Source organism: Rhamphochromis longiceps, linkage group LG19 (genome assembly GCF_057381845.1).
Source record: "Rhamphochromis longiceps isolate RC_006_pf linkage group LG19, R_longiceps_female_GT1.1, whole genome shotgun sequence".
Classification (NCBI taxonomy): Eukaryota; Metazoa; Chordata; class Actinopteri; order Cichliformes; family Cichlidae; genus Rhamphochromis; species Rhamphochromis longiceps.
In genome coordinates this window covers 7,298,179-7,315,195 of record NC_140575.1, presented here as the reverse complement: position 1 = coordinate 7,315,195, position 17,017 = coordinate 7,298,179, and the positions used below count along the sequence as shown (strand labels likewise).

Below are 17,017 nucleotides of genomic sequence, written 5' to 3'. Positions count from 1 at the left end.
GCTAAAACAATTCAAGACGTCTGTAAGGTAAAGACATTAAAGTTCATTAAAGGTGGAGCTGTAAACTGTTGCTCAGACTGCCAATAGTGGCCGACGCAGACAGAGCCAGCCAGAAACCTGAGGTTGGTAAACTTCCATCTGCCACCTTCTTTATATTGAAATAAACCACCCTCGGGCTCAGAGTACCAAGAACAAGTAATATATTACAGGTCTGAATAATAAAGGTTAGAAAAAAACAACAGGTGGAGCAGAAGGAAGAATGACAACAAAAAAAGGTCATAAAATGAGAACAGAAATGAACTAATGAAATAACTTTGTGGGAGTGTGACAGAACATGCAAAGCTGGCCAACTACTTCTATGTTGGTAGCTGTATATAAAAATGAGCCACCTGGTGCACAAGAGAAAACACAGAAAGAAAGAACAGCACAAGCAAACAAGTCTCCAAAAGTGAGTCAATCCCTGCAGACTTAAACGTTAACATGGCCAACTTTAGAGGTGGTCACACTCAAAATGTGAGTAGTGAACTGAGACCTGCAACATTTCATTTTAGATTATTGATTACAGGCATGAAGAAGTTGAAGGGATACACACAAGTGCAAATCTCACATTTCACTTATTTGCAATTACATGCCTATAAATAAAATAATCAACTCCAAGATGACTCCATCTCACATATCACAGTCTGTCACACATAACCAATCCCTGTTGCAATAACACCATCACTATGACAACCAGGTCTATGGCCACATGAAAAGAGAACCGAGTGGCAACAAAAGGACAACCTTTCTGTCCGTATAAACGAAACAAATAAACTAAACAACATGGCACTAAATGTGTGAAAGCTGTACTTGAAATGAACGGCTTGACTGTGCTATAATCTGAGAAACAAAAACGCTGTGTGAGAGTACACGAAGTAAATCTGTGCAGATACCAGGTGTGAGGAGGAGAGGTGTCTGGACAGAGCAGGGTAAATGTTTTTAAAGAGAAAACAAACATCTGCCTTGCATGCATCTTATTCGCACAATAAAGCGAGCGGATGGTGGCCCCTGAGGCAGAGCGCCCATCAGGACAAAGGCTCGCATTAGCAAACAGCAGCTGCTGGGCCGGGTGACGGAGCACCCGGTTTGTTTTGGGGGACAAAGGCGAGCAGCGGGCCAGTATCAGCGCATCTAATCCCTCTGCAAGTCAAACCTCAGCAGTCATCTGATGTAACTTAGTGGGGTGAGATGCAGACAATGGCAAGAGGCACGCCACAGTCATCAGTGACTCTGAATCAGCTAGTCTTGGAACTTCATCAGCCCTTATCCAAACATGTGACAGAGGCCTGCAGGACTCTGACAATGGACCATCCAATGAGACCAACCACTGACTCAGCTCTGTATAATGTGCATGCTGTAAATGGTAAATGGACTGGTTCTTATATAGCACTTTTCTGTTCTACTTGAGCATTCAAAACACTTTATACAATGTCTCACACATTCTATCTATCTAACATTTACCCACACATTTACCCGGACACGACACCCCTTGCGCAACCTTCACTTCATAAACCTCTAGCTACATATTTTCTTGGCTTCATGTGAATGCAAATTTTGAGACTGGAGAAGTCCCTCGGATGTCTTGGTGCATGCTCAATCCAAGTAAGTAAATGGACCCATTTTTCGCTGCACCAAAAATTAGTCCACCCCAAGGATCAAGTCCCCAGACACAAACAGAGTAATGTAGTGTACACTGTTAAGTGCCAGGAGGATTGCTATGATTTAAAAATTAGGGAAACCAAACAACCTCTGGCGAAGCAGATGGCTCAACAAAGAAGAACTAACTCATCAGCAGACACTGACTACATTTATCTGCATAGAAAGGTTTTACCCCCTTATTACAGTTCACAGCAATTCGTCCTCAGCCTCAAATCCTACAAAGGTTTTGGCAGCAGATATAATAACATGAATAACAAGAATCTTAAACTACTCCACTTAACTATGGGTGCATTAGTGCTAGTGATAGTAAATTTTGATAGACAATAGTATACAGTTTGTCTGTTTTGGTGTGCCAGAACTGGTCTGCACTGAGACCTTCACCCAGACTTCACCCAGCTTTGATACCAGTACAGATTTTAACAATTGTAACTAGTGTCACACAAACATTTTCAAAAACTTGAAATAAAAAGTTGGAATATGACAACTGCACAGTTTCCTCACTAATGGCTCATTAGCAGGCTTAGCAATCTTATGCTGGTCAGTTACTTAAGGGGAGGAGACCAGTGAGCGCAAATCCACTATTGTGTGTGATGCTCCCTCTCAACTCTAGTCTCCATTCTGTTGTTAGTGGAAGAGGGTATGTCTCTGTACTAACAGCCTGACAGTCATGATAAAGACCCTTGTCCCTAAATGAACAACATAGATGGATTTAGTGCAGTCTCTCTCAGGCCAAGTTGTAGAATAAATGTATCAATTTTTTTCTTTAATTTTAACATTCATCACTTTGCAAGCTGAACTTTCCTGAAAGCTCTCCATTCACAGGTGGTCAAGCACGGAAGGTACCCTTTAAATTTCCCCTTTTTTAATTGCGTTTGTTTTTCCTACTTAAAACACAAACCACACTAGGAGAAGCCTGCTACCTGGCGCCGTGTTCACACACATATAAACACTACAAATCGATAGGATGCCACTCATTGTTAACTGCCCCTCAAAAATCGCCCTGGGTAGATGTGGCAAAGTTGAAAGGTTTTCATTTAAATACCCTCCGACTCACAAAAGCAGCAATCAGCCCCATGTAAATTTTGCTTCCCTTGTGAAACGGAAACACGGTGATTTTCTACCCCACTTGATTATGCGAAAGTGCTTCAAACTAAATGGGGGGAAAAAGCTTCAGTCAACAGCTTCTTAAGTGGATAATGAAGAATTAAGGATCACTGCATTTATATTAAATTCATATTATTAAAATGTGAATAAGATGAAGGTAAAGAGTGCAACCATGTTAACTACACAGCAACCTGGGTTTAAAAATGGGGTCATCTGGGTTTAAAAAGTTTAGTTAGCTCTGATTCGCTTGGTGCATTTTATGAAAAAAATCAGTTCTTTTGCCATCACTAGACTGGTAATTATGTGCAGCAGCATTCAATCATTGGTTTAAACCCGCTTTCCTGTTGTTTGGTGCAAATGTACTGATAATTGCTGTGCACTCCACCAACCTGCATCCATTCTGCTGTACAGCAAGGCCATAGCTGGTAATAACTACTGCACCGTTTGACTACGGGAAAGTGACTAGTAGAGAACAAGAAAGGTCAAAAACCCTCCACTAATGCACGCCGCTTGTTTCTGAGATCAACCTTGTGAGTGGAAAGAACACATAATTATCTCCAGGCTCACCACATACATAAATATAAAGACTCGTGTTGCTATCAGCTAAATAGTGAACTCAAAAGTTGCTCTTAGATGAAAACATTCTGACACTGGAGTATCCAAGTGTGTAACCTTTTAGACTTGTGTTTCTTCTTCTTCTGTGGAACCAGCTTCCAGTTTGGATTCGGGAGACAGACACTATCTCTACTTTTAAGATTAGGCTTAAAACTTTCCTTTTTGCTAAAGCATATAGTTAGGGCTGGATCAGGTGACCCTGAATCCTCCCTTAGTTATGCTGCAATAGACGTAGGCTGCCGGGGATTCCCATGATGCATTGAGTTTTTCACCTTTCTGCATTGAATCATATCTGTTATTAACCTCTGTCTCTCTTTCACAGCATGTCTTTTATCCTGTCTTCCTTCTCTCACCCCAACCGGTCGCAGCAGATGGCCCCGCCCCTCCCTGAGCCTGGTTCTGCCGGAGGTTTCTTCCTGTTAAAAGGGAGTTTTTCCTTCCCACTGTCGCCAAAGTGCTTGCTCATAGGGGGTCATATGATTGTTGGCCTTTTCTCTGTATCTACCGTACAATATAAAGCGCCTTGAGGTGACTTTTGTTGTGATTTGGCGCTATATAAATAAAATTGAATTGAATTGAATTAAATTCTGCAGAATCCAAAAACTGCAAAGTTAATTATTTCGCTTCATCCCTTGCAAAATACCATAAAAATAATTGGGAATTTCTGAGATGTAATTTATAGTTTTCAGATATATACATCAGCTTATGTGTTTCGTTTTTAATAATGAAAAATGAGTACAAAAAACCCTACTGGTAAATACTGGTGACAGGTGACGAGGTAAATACTGGTGACTTGCCCAGAACGTAGCCCACCTTCTGCCCATTTTCAGCTTGGACAGGCACAGCTCATCCTTTAGTGCAGCTCAAGCTCTCTCTTCTGTCTTTATCCAGCTACTTTTTCACTTTTAACGTTTGATTGTCAACTTTTCTGTCTGGAACCATAAACTGTGGAAACATTTCAGCACCTCCCTGCATGCAGCTATCAATCTTCTCTGTGTTGGAATGCAATTTGAATTCATAGATTAATAATAATATGAGTCTATCCTCTGCTTCACCAACTTTAATCTGCAGCCACAGTAGAATAACAGCTGTGCTGTGCCCAGTCCAACAGTGCACAGATAAAGCTGCACGTGCTGAACTGCAGCAGTAAACACTAAGGGGTCAGGATTCAAAGAAGCATGATGACTAAAGGAATAATCAGCAGGTTGTATTCTTAAGCTGTGAAAACCGCTTGTTAAGTAGCGATAATCTAAATACAAACCACTTCAGAAGCCAATATTTAATACATCCATTCATTTTCTTTTACTTATCCAGTTCAGGGTCACCATAGAATAAGAGGTGGAGCATAGTCTAGACAGGCCACCAGTCTGTCACATGGCTAACACAGAGAGACAGACAAACATTCACACCTGATGGTTGAAGGGGAATTTGGGATCATTAGCCTAACCCCACTAACTGCATGTCTTCATAATGTGAACGAAAATAACTGCATTCTCTCGCCAAATCAAGTCACATTTCAGGGCTGCTCTTGTAGCTTTGGATCAACAGTCATACTGCACACAGTCATAAAGACATCCAGTAAGATTTCCCATAAGAGAAAAGAGTGATGGCATCATGTCAGAATATCAGAAGGCAAGAGGAAAAATAATATAAAAAGTGCAATCTAAAGGTTTTATTGTTCCTTCAGGATATCCCACTGTTAGCTTGTCAAGCCCAGCAATACTTTATCAGACTTTCAGCATTATTAGATTGATGGGACGGTCACACTAAGCTGTGTGGAGGGATTGCTATTATGCCAAACAAAATGAAGCCAATGTGGAAATACTGTGCAGTTCATCAAATGGCAACTTGAGGCTAGTTCCAGAAATTGAGACACTCCCATGTTAACTTTACAACATTAAAAAGGATGTTTACGGCCTAGTTGGAAAAATGTTTTTGGTCTCCATCATTCCCCCTTTCTCCACCATGTTTGTGCTGTTACCTTTTGGAACATTTTGATAAAACAAGCTGACAAATATTATAACCCGCTGTTGGTAGATGACATCCAACAAGTTTTTGCTTCAGTTTTGTAACAAAATGTGGTGTATGGCTAAGCGTTGCTACGCTTTCTATATAAAGCTTTCTAACCAAACTTGCTAGTATTCTCTGATAAGTAGTAACTCCAATTACAGCTGAATTTGGCTTAAAAAAAAAAAAAAGAACATGACTGCAGCCAGAACGCTAACACCGAGGCCAAAATATGACATCACAGTGGCTAGGTCAATTTTTTATATGCAGTTTTTGTGCTACTCTTAATAAGCAGGCAACCCCACTGCTAACGGCTGAATGTTTGAAAGACGTTCAAAGAGTGATGTAAAAAAACATTTAGCATAAACTGTTAGGCACTTGCGTCAAAGTTGTCAATATAAGTTTAAACAAAGTTTTGGACTGGGAGTCGAACTTGGTTATATAACCAAGCACTACAACACCAGCACCCTTACTCAACAATAAAACGTATAAACTCACAAATTCATTCATATAAAATTAATCTCCAACATCTCTAGCAACATTTCTTAACACATTTTTATGCCTTCTTGCTTCCTACCTGGCGTCTATGTGATCAAACAGATGTTGCCAGCGGTCGTTGACGTCCTTCAGCTTGTCATTGATCTCTGTTTCCTTTGTCTTGTTGCTGGCTGTGATGAGCTGCTCTCCAAGCTGCTTTAGGTGGGTTTTATTCTCACTGAACAGGTTGATCTCCTCCATACAGTCCTGATTGAGAAATCCAAGTAAAAAGACAGAATGATGTACTACACGTGAGCATGTAAATTTCTGGTGCACCAGCATTCTTTAAGTCTTAAAAGCTTTGAATTTAGTTTGAATTTGCGTGCCAGGAGTCTGTATCTCAGGGCCAAACGCTCAATTTTAATGCCAGAGGAGCTGTAAAGGTTTGAAACCCTCACGACGGCAATAACTGAGTTTCAGCATTCACCTTTACTAACCTCTACTCCCCCCCTTCACCCTCCATCACCGTCACTCCCATAGCACCAAATAAAAGAGGCCGTGAGATCAACACAAAACACACCCGCGTGGCCCTGCTGGGCCAGAAACAGCTGTCGTCTCTTTAACAATCAGGAGGGAATTCACAGCTTTTTGAAAAGCCCAGACAGTGCACCACACAACGTGACACATCCTGATACAAAGCAGCACAGACGGCAGTGGTGCCACAAACGAAATGCAAAAGGAAACTTTTAACGCTGATTAAAAAATCACACACATTAATATATGAGTGCATTCCTTTGTTTTACAGCTGTGAGGGGTAAAGAGTGATTCTATGACTGTTATCCTACTACTAGAAGTACTTTTGTGGGCTTGAATGGCTTGAAAACCTTACTGATGATCTCATCAGCACAGCAGTGAAACAACAGAAAGTATCTGGTATTAGACAGTGCCAGTTAGACTGCCTGATTGCTGTTGCTTTGGCTACTGTGATTAAGCATGAAGTGTTCAAAAAACCAACTACAGCACTCTGCTTCACTAACAGCAAGTGAAGCTTGAGACGATGGCAGTAAGAAATCTTATTTAACAATGTAAAGTTTTAATTAATTCTCTTGCAGACAACAGTTTAAGTTGTGGGAGCACTCAGCAGCGACCCTTGCAGCTGTGCTCAGAAACTGTTTGGTGGTTTTATGTATTTCACTACTTAAATCGGTCTTCCTGTCACTATAACTATATCGTTACCAATATACATCCTAGTTAGAACGCTTACCTTCTTGAGTTTCTCGACCATTTCCTCGATGTTGAGATCAGAGTTGTGCGCCACCTTGTTCTCCATTTGCGTCAACCACTCACACAGCTCCTTGTTCTTCTCATTGAAGATGATCCAGGCGTTCAGGCGGTCTGCGATCTCCTGTTTACGCAGGGACACCTGAGACACAAAGCGGATTGGGGGACAGAAATTAAATAAGTATCATCACTGTAAGATGCTTAGTGGTACTGTAGCTGTCTAATCTATCTTATCATTATGGGTGCAGATGCATTGTAAGCTGATTTGTGCTGACTGGGTTGTTGTTCACTTTAGCTTGGAATGAATATAGAATTTAACTCAGGCGGACCCTGGTGCTGGTGACTTCATCGTGATTTTTTTCCAAATGATTTACACTCAGACCTTTAAAAACAATAATAATCAGGCACAAATGGTGACATCCTATAAAGTCTGGGTATCCTCCAGATTATCATTAAGCATCAGCATATTAAGATAATATGCACACCTGAGAAACACATGCACAGCCTTATCTAAACATGGGAGATGATATAGGATGCTTGACTTTGCCAGCTTTCATCCTAGATGTTTCTTTGGTGTTAAATGTTTATACTTTTCTGTCACAGATGTGTGCCAAGCCAAAACAGGCTAACTGCTCTGTAATAGATTACTCAGACTCACTTGGAGGATAAAGCTCCCTTTTTTTTCACGCCGTGGGCATGAACACTTCGTTTTGTATTTGGAGAAAATCATTCATTCATTCCAAACATACTTACAAGGCCTGTTTAAAAACACACTGACAAAGCTGATAGGGAAATGTTACTGAGAGTATTTTAGGCAATCTTTAGGCAATTTTCACACTTTACCTGTAAATGTGTCTCAGGTAAAATGTTTCACTTTTAATAAACATTCGTGAATGAAGAAGCCTCCACACAGTCAGAAGTGCCCATCCTTGCGATCACCTTCCCCTCCCCCAAATTCATTTTAATGCAAAAGCTCTTCTTCCTGAAACCTCTTAGCTCTTTGCAACATTTCTCTTTCGTCACCATCTGTTCCCCGTTATCACAATGCTCCCTTCACAGCCCCGCCTCCCAGACGTGTTGGTCCTTTTAGTTGCCCCTTAAAGTATTACTGAGATTTACTAACTTAACTCCTCTCTAATGGCTCAGACTTTCAACAGAAACAATAAATGAATGTGGTGAACTCAGAATGCTGATTAAACCATATCACAGCACATACAATGTACTGCAGATGTGAGAGCTGCTGCTAATCAAGTCAGATAACTTTTAGGTGCTCTTTCAAAAAGAAACCCCCCAAAAAACAAACAAATAAAACAACTTTTGACCAAATAAAGAAAATTTAGTTGCTGTATTTAACCCTTGAGCTTCTTGACAGACTATTCCTCACCCTGCAACTTCATCCTGCAATGGTTTGAAGATACTTTGTCCCTTTAAACCATGACAGTTTTTTAGACTGCGGGCCTAAATCCAAACAGTTCTGATGAGTGTTTCTGGTCTCATTATGCTTCATATCAATCTCTGTATCAGCAATGCTTTAAAAAAAATTTCCCGAAGAGATTTGACTGTTTGAGTTTTAGAAAGTAAGAATCAAACGGGGGAAACAGCAATATAAAAAAAATTATTCAGGATACTGGTGAAGCAGCTTTAGCAAGGCAAATGCACCAGGAATAGAACAATCATGAGAATTTTTAAGGATAAGCCTGCTCTGATTCCAGAGTCAGACAGGAGTCATGTTTGAGCCTGCGCACACTAACCTTGAAGCAGAGTTCCTCCCACTGGCAGTGCAGGTGCTCCACCTGCTCCTGCAGCAGCAGGACATCGTCTGCAATGATGTACTGGGACAGATCCGTCTTCATGCTGCTCAGCTCCGTCAGGCTCTCAGCCCAGTCCTCCAGGGAGATCTTGTTCTTCTGCATACCATAACACAGCGATCACCACAACAAACTGTCAGGACTCCCCCCTCCTCGCCCTCTGCACTCACTCTCTCACAGCTAGTCCCTACTGTCCTCTCGCTCTGGACCTCCAGCCCCTTTTTCTTTCTCTCCCTCTATCTCTATCACCCTTTTCTCTCTATTTCTCCCCGCCCAGCGAGAGAGGATTAAAGGCCACAGGCTGCAAGCTGGGCTGGGGGAGGGGTGACTCTGCAGGGGGAAGGTAGGGGTTGGGGATAAAGGCTTTGGTGGGTCAGAGGGGATGAGCTTTGAGGCAAAACTATTTCAAACTTGACTTTGGTCTCCTGGGTCCAAACAGTCTGAGAACTTGTTGTAGATCCACGTTCTGATGTTTACATGTCAGTATTTTAAACAGATATTTATTAGCCCTTCACCACCTACAGGCTGCTAACACTAACATGCAGAATGTGAATATGAACTTGGAGTACATGCATAAAAACAAAAAAACAAAACAACAACAAAAAAACTGCTGAAGAGAAAAGACAATGCATGAAAGAATAATCTGACACATTGAGAATCACATATATTCATTTCTTAGTAAGGACAAGATAGACCTTTGAAAAAACAAAACAGATATAACAAACAGAACAAATATATGTGTTTCTCCAAATGAAGAACCTTTTATCTGATCTTTTATCTTACTGTCAGAGCGGCCTGGCTGTCAGTTATTTTATAAATTATATAATTAACTCTCTGTACTAATTGCAATAAGCTGACAATCAAAACTCACCCCCTTGTTTAGTTTTTAAAAAAAATCCTAGTTCTTGTTAATAGGAACACAAATAAATGTATGTCTCCGTCCAACGATATTCCTTTTTAACAGGACTATACTGTGGTTCAGTCTCAACAGTTAAACAAAAGCACGCCCAGCTCAGAGTTCATTATTAGGCCGAAATTATTTTACTGCTGGAGTTTCCGCTAAAAAAGTGAAGCAAGAAATGCACCTCCTGTGCTTTTGTGATTAGTTATTTGGAGATGTACCTTGTAGAGCTTTGCACTCTCCAGGTCGTCATCACACTCTGGCATGGTCTGGTTCAGCCGGGTCTTCATGTCTTTAAGCTGCAGCATGCTATCTGTTAGCCCAGTCTCGCAGCGCTCCCAGTTCTAACACAATCAAAATGTATTCTTTAAAACACGTTAATCATGCAGATCAATGTGATAGGATCTTACAAAGCTGATTGAACAACAACCCATCACACTCCTTTGTCTTTTACTTCCTAAACATGCTTGCAGTCATTAATCACGACAGATTGGATTAACTTGCCTGCTCTCAGGCCATGAGAATGTGTCAGACGCTATGGGAGACAAGTAGAGGATCTATGTGTCTTTGTCCGGGCTCAGTAAACAAAAACTCAACTCATCTTATAGACTTCCACATCATATTTACCCACTGATGATACAAGGCAAAGAAAATGAGACACTGAGAAAGTAGCAGATTTACAAAGCGGCTGAACTACTATACGGCATGTGCTGTAAAAACAACTAAGGGCTAAATCTAAGAGCGATGTTTTCAGTCCACACCGAGGCTGAGGCTGATGTAACTTCCTCAGGGGATTCACTCTCACTCCCTGACACGGCCTTAAATTTCATTGATTCTGTATATCCGGTGTAATCTGACCATCCATTGACTGGAGGGTAAGGGTAGCAAAAAAGACTCATCTACTGTGGTGATAACAATTTAAAAGCCAAATACTCAAATATGATAACATGAAAAGACAAAGCCACAATATGCTCGGCTGAAAACTGTTTACTGCTGTTTTAAACTGGAGCCCATTCAAAACAAAGCATCAATAAGTTTTTTTTACCGATTAATTACCGTCCAAAATAAAGGAACCGTTTAGTCTAAAAATCTCAAACGGGACATTTTACTGGAGCTGACACTAACAGTAAAAAACAAGAAGTGGATCACTCTCTGGGCAGTATTTACTTTTATTGGAAAAGTGTTGTGTTTTGTGTGCATTTCCTTTGTTTTAAACTTACTTTAAGATGGTTTTAGTGCAACAAAAACAAGGGCAAAGTTCAGGCTTTCGCTATTTGCCCTGTTGAAACCCATTTTAATATCCTCGACGTAATTTTGAGTTCACTTATTTTTTATTGATGTGAATACAGTGCATGCATAGCAGTCATTTCATTGTCTAGTAAATTCATTAACATTTTTAGTAATCTATATCAAGTGAAAAAAGTTTTTGATCACAATTTTATTTTGTTTTTAAAATATTAAAAACATATTCAGGAACATTGTACAGGTATTCAATTTTTTTATGTATGTAAACAGTTATAACCTGTTACTTTAATGTTATTATTATAATAAAGTAATTTTAGTAATATTTAGTGTCGCTATACATCATTACCTATATGCCTATATATATGTATATATACAGAATGGCAGTAAGAAACATAATTTTAAGAAATAGCTCTATATATGATTATTATCGCTTTGACCTTCTAACCAATCTACCGTTTTGAAGGCGAGGTCAGAGGTCAAATATGACATATTTAAATCTTTGTTCGGTACTTTCAGTATTTTAACAATACTCTGTGTTTTTATTTGACAAACAGGCCAGGATACAAATATATTGACATTACTGTGCTTGCATTTAAGAAGTCACATGAATAAGAAGAAGAGTTCAATATAAATTTAAGTCAAAATACAGAAAATACAAACACACAAGCACAGATACACTGCAAAGTTTTCCTTAGTAGCATAGACTGAGTTTGAACTTGTCTCACTGTGTACCAGCTAAAAAGTTCCTAAAAGTAACCCGTTAAATCAGAACATAATAGTCACAATGATTACCTTGATTATAGCCTCGGTGAGCTCCAGTCTTTTGAACAGCAAACTGTGGAGATTGTCCCACTCCTCCTGCAGTGTCCCCAGATCTGTCTGAAGCTGAGTCTGGGTCTCCTCGTCCCCCATGGAGAACAGCTGACGGCCAACCTCCAGAGTGTTGATGAAACTGCTCTGATACCTCTGGAACAACAGCTCTTTGTGCTGAGGATGACAGTGCAGGAGATAAAACATAGAAAGGAGTGTGGAGGAAAAATGAAGCGAAGGAAGCTACTCAGCAGTGATTCATTGGGGGATGTAGTCAGCCGGGGGCTCTGTAGGGCTTCCATCTTCTTTTTTTTTAAAGGGGCAGCTTACAATAGGTCAAAGTCTTATCTTCATCCACATTCAATTCAAATCTCATCAGTCTTCCTTCATGACAGCCCAAAATAACAAAGATTGGAAACTTTACAATCGTTTCATTTTCCCTTTGCTGTAAACGCAATCAGCACCAATTTTCCCTCAGTGTTCATATCTTTAAGCAGCCGTCTGTGAGTGAGTGGCAAAGATAACGTGAACAAACAATGATTTTCAGCAAGTGTAAAAGACTCCCACAAGGATCAGTCCTCTTAACAGATTGATATTCTTATAATTTCATTCATCAGCTTGCAGTGAGTGTTTAATTCAATCAGTTTTATGGCCCTTTCAAGTGATTTCAAAATCAATTCGAAAACAGATCCCACCTGCAGGTCGTGGAGGGAGCGTCGGAGCTGCTGCAGGCTACAGCAGGTTAGTCCAGCTGAGGGGAGCAGGGTCTGCGTGTCCGCAAGGAACCTCTGGAGCTTTCTCAGGCTGCGGCTGTACAGGTGCCAGTGCTTCACCAACCCCTCCACCAAAGACCGTCGCTGGTCAGCCCGCTGTACTGCTCCCTGCCACTGCTCTCTGAGCTGGGCCAGCTTTAGGATGAAGTCGCTCCTGGATCCATCAAAATATTAAGTTGTACTTAAATTTCAAAATGAAACACTGACTGTCTAAACAAACAGAATGATTCATTGTTTTCTGAGGCCATTTGTACCAATCAAGCTAGATTTTTTTAAAACCAGGATCAGAATTAGAACAGAAACCTATACGAAGCATGGAACCTGGTGGTGATGCTAGTGAACGGTCAGTGAACAGTCAGGTAATCACCAAAGCTTTTAGGATTTCATCTTCATCAATATAACTCTATTAAATTTCATGTCAGTTCATTTCAAAGGTGTCAACATATTTCACACATCCTGGACTCAGATGGGCAGAGGGATGCTGTTTGATCTTCTCACCTGCCCTCCACCTCTCCTTTCTGCAGCAGATGAAGAGCATCAGTGATGACTGAGTGAAGGATCTGGTGACCAATGGAGAGCTCAGCCTGAAAGCGCTGAATCACAGAGACATATGAATGATTAGAAGTGTGTAGTTCAAGCTTAGATGCGTCAGTAAGACTGCTAATCAGGTTTGATACCTTGTGAGTACAGAGCTGCTGTCTGAGGCCGTCGTACGATCCCGCTACGTCTACAGCCAGGCTGTCCTCCATCCTCTGCAGGAACGACATCCAGCTTTCACACTTCTGCTCAAATCTCTGCTGCCTCAGCACTTCCGTCTGCAGCTCACTGTACACAAAACAGAACAGCAGGTGAAAAATGTTCTGCAACGTTTTACTTTGTGAAAAGTATATTTTTAACGTTTTTTAACGTCAAAAAGCCCGTAATTCGAAAGTAAAGTTTGAAAAAAAACTGCCTCCTACAGATTTGAGCGGATTTATAAAAACAGTTGTCTGCAAAAGTTCTGTGAAATGCCCTTTGAGGCAAGGCTGCCAAACAAATGTATCCATTTAGTGATCAACCCTAATTTGTGTTCGGTTCATTCACTGCCTTTTACACAATTACGTTTGATTGTTTTCTCTCTTTTTTAAAACTGCGAACTAAATATCTTTTTGTTTTTTATTTACTTAAAACAGGGGAAATTTACTGGAAGACAGGAAAACTGTGATGGCTGCTCAGGTATTAGTTCCCTACTCCTCGTGTTTCCTCACTGACCTGCAGGCCTCTTCAGCTCTGGCGGAGGCATCGGCCCAGCGGCGGTTGAGGAATTGCAGGCGGTGTGCCGCAGCGTCCTCTAGCGTCAGACTGCAGCTCCGCTCGTTGAGCACATCGAGGTCAGCAGACAGGCCGCTCAGCTCCATGAGGCCAGACTGGAAACATATGGTGGCGTCAGAGACTCAGGAGGGATCACAACAGTCTGGACTACCTCACGCATGGCATCACAGCTCAGGACGGTCTAAGATTACACGCTGCAGTCATGCTCTGTGTTCCTCTGTCCTCATTTATTTACCGCCACAGGGCGGCTTCCTGCTTCTTCATATTCTCTCACTGTTGTATAACATCTGCTCCTGTACATTAACTTTCCATTCAGAGGTATAAAGTCAGGCAGAGACAAAGCATACTTTTACACCCTTACACTACTAAATATTTGACACTCATATTTCTGCTTAAGTCTTAACATTTAAGAGTTACAGCTGTCAAAATCTTCTCTTTGTGTAAACAATGTCACCCAAACGTTTTCAGCACTACATAGTTGTTCAGCACTGTAAATGCACCTACAGCTCAACTGGACTGTACGAGCTCATTTTCTTTTTACAGCTTTTAAATAAATCATTTTTCACTACATATAAGACTCAAGAAAATGAAGCTGGACTCTCTTTAAGAAAACACACATTTCTATTGTAGCATAAAAGTCTCTTAATGAACAATTTACTTTGGGGAAAACAACAGAGAGCTAAACACGCAGCACAGCAGTCATTCATAAAATCTTCACGCTGTCTCACCTGGTCTGCCTTCAGAGCTGGATCCTCCAGGCGCTGCTGCCAGACCTCCAGATTCCTCTCCAGTGACTCCATCTCATTTTCAAACTCCTGCACCTGCTTAAGCTCCTCCTACACACAAACATGGCACATGGCCATATGTGTCTTAATTTATAGGTCACTGTGACGCTTTCTGGAGTCAGGTGTCAGGTGAGGAATAGCAGTGGCAGCAACAAAACAAGCAACGGTTTGTAGTAAAATACTTTAAAAAGTTTAGGTTTGTGCACATTGAACGATTGGCAGTGTTTTCATTCAAAGATTCCTGCAGGTTTACCCAAATAACCAGGCTCACTGGTTTAACCTTAAACAAAAGTTTGTACTTGATATGTGATCGGTTCAGTGTAAGCAGTTTTTAAGTGAAAATGAATAATAAGCAATAAATCCAGTCTGACTTCACCAAATCCCACAGACTCTTTCATTCATGAGGTTTTACCTGCAGGTGACCCAGGTTCCTAGACAGCTGCTGTCTGAGCTGCAGGACACCACGTGGCAACAAGCGGCACTCTGATTGGACCAGACTGGCGGCTGAAGGTTCCAGGTGGCTAATCAAGTCCTTGGAGGCTTTCAGCACCACCTCCAGGTCAGACTGCAAGGTGTCTGTCCTCTGCAAGAAAATCTGAAGCAAAGGGGGAGGCAAATGATTGGAGAGTTTCTATTATTATTATTATTTTTATTATGTTTGGTGTCAGATGGTGAATTTTTAAATGCCTGTTACAAACTGCTGGACCCTGATATGAAATAAGACATTCTTTTAATTGATTATCTCACCTGAACATTTTCTATCTTGACAGTGAACAGCTTCACTGTGTTGTCCTGTCCAGGTGTGCTGCTCAGCACAGATGTGGCATCACTCTGTAGTGCCTGCAGTCGCTCTGCCAGAGACCCAGCACACTTATCATAAACCTGCCACACAGTCAGGACCTTCTGACATCTCTGGAGCTGCTGGCCCAGAGCTCCAGTCACTATAGTCCAACTGGAAAAAACAAAACAAAAAACAACAACAAAAGATCATATTTTTCCACAGAGTTTCCACATGTGGATGTGCCTGTGTGCAGGTGTATGTGCATGCGTGTTTGTCTCACCTGTCTCTCTGCCTGTCCAGACATTTGCTGATGATGGCAGCAGCAGCAGGACTGATGTTATCTCTGAGAGAGAGGATGTTCTGACCAAGTTTGTCCCACTCTACCTCTGAGGCTTCTGTCTCCTGTTGAAGAAGCTGCATCCAATACAACAAAACAGCCATCAGTCAAAAACAAAATCCAAACATATCCAACTCAGGGTCATAGGAGCTTATCCCAGCTGCCATGGGGCAAGAGCCAGGGTATACTCTGGGCAGGTTGCCAGTCTCTTACAGGGCCAACACAGCACCTATGGGCAATTTGGAATCACTAGTTAACCCAACCCCACTAATTGCATGTCTTTGGACTGTGGGAGGAAGCTAGAGTACCCGGAGAGAAACCACGCAAACACAGGGAGAACATGCAAACTCCACACTGGTGGATGTTGGATTAGAATCCAGGACCCAGTGCTAACCACTGTCTTAATAAGCAATATGTTTTGAGTGTCCAGAAGCTCACAGTTCCAGTGACCAAATTCTCCTTATTAAACATATCTACTGCAGACAAAGAATCCAGAAAAAGTGGTGAGTTTAAACATCTACAAGTGGTCGAGCTAGTATGGGTAAAATACCTGCAGCTTTTCATGGAGATCTGTGAGTGCCTGCAGGGAGAGCCGGGGGCCGCTGTAATACTTCAGAGTCTGAGATGCTCTCACTGTTTTCAGCACCATGTGACTCAGCTTCTCCTCCATGTTGCTCCATAACAGCTGAGCCTGAGTTAGCCTCTGTTTTACTGAGTCGTTCTGTAAAAGATAAGATAATCTAAAGACACCCAGGAGCAGACAAATACCTGACCTAAAACTTTTAAGTCAGAGGCATTTATCCTCTGAACTGTCCTTGTGTTACTTACCCTCTGTGTGAGAGCTGTGCAGGTCTCGATGGATTTATCGATTTGACAGATAAAATTGCAGCTCCTGTTTTCTTGTCTGCCACAAACTTTGTCTATCAGCTCCTGAAGAGCTGCAGACTTCTGCATAATCTTCTCCTCAAGATCCTGAGATAAAAGCAGAATTTAAAACCTGTGTTGATTTACTTCCCTTGTGTGGACGTGTATCTCTGAGTATTTCTTTGCAAATGACTTGACGTGAAAATTGCTCATCACGGCT

The 17,017-nt window shown here is 41.3% G+C and overlaps 1 protein-coding gene across 1 annotated transcript in view; it reads right to left on the bottom strand.

The window, feature by feature from the left end:
• Window positions 1-17,017, bottom strand: part of syne2b (spectrin repeat containing, nuclear envelope 2b) — a 140,300-nt gene that overhangs the window by 20,458 nt on the left and 102,825 nt on the right. The window contains exons 97-111 of the mRNA XM_085392061.1: window positions 16,762-16,905; window positions 16,484-16,654; window positions 15,877-16,010; window positions 15,563-15,767; window positions 15,228-15,410; window positions 14,759-14,866; window positions 13,971-14,125; window positions 13,397-13,544; window positions 13,218-13,312; window positions 12,642-12,873; window positions 11,929-12,123; window positions 10,113-10,235; window positions 8,934-9,089; window positions 7,166-7,324; window positions 6,002-6,168 (exon numbers count right to left, since the gene is read on the bottom strand). Coding sequence (XP_085248187.1) covers window positions 6,002-6,168; window positions 7,166-7,324; window positions 8,934-9,089; window positions 10,113-10,235; window positions 11,929-12,123; window positions 12,642-12,873; window positions 13,218-13,312; window positions 13,397-13,544; window positions 13,971-14,125; window positions 14,759-14,866; window positions 15,228-15,410; window positions 15,563-15,767; window positions 15,877-16,010; window positions 16,484-16,654; window positions 16,762-16,905 — 2,375 coding nt within the window. The remainder of the gene's footprint in view (window positions 1-6,001; window positions 6,169-7,165; window positions 7,325-8,933; window positions 9,090-10,112; window positions 10,236-11,928; window positions 12,124-12,641; window positions 12,874-13,217; window positions 13,313-13,396; window positions 13,545-13,970; window positions 14,126-14,758; window positions 14,867-15,227; window positions 15,411-15,562; window positions 15,768-15,876; window positions 16,011-16,483; window positions 16,655-16,761; window positions 16,906-17,017) is intronic.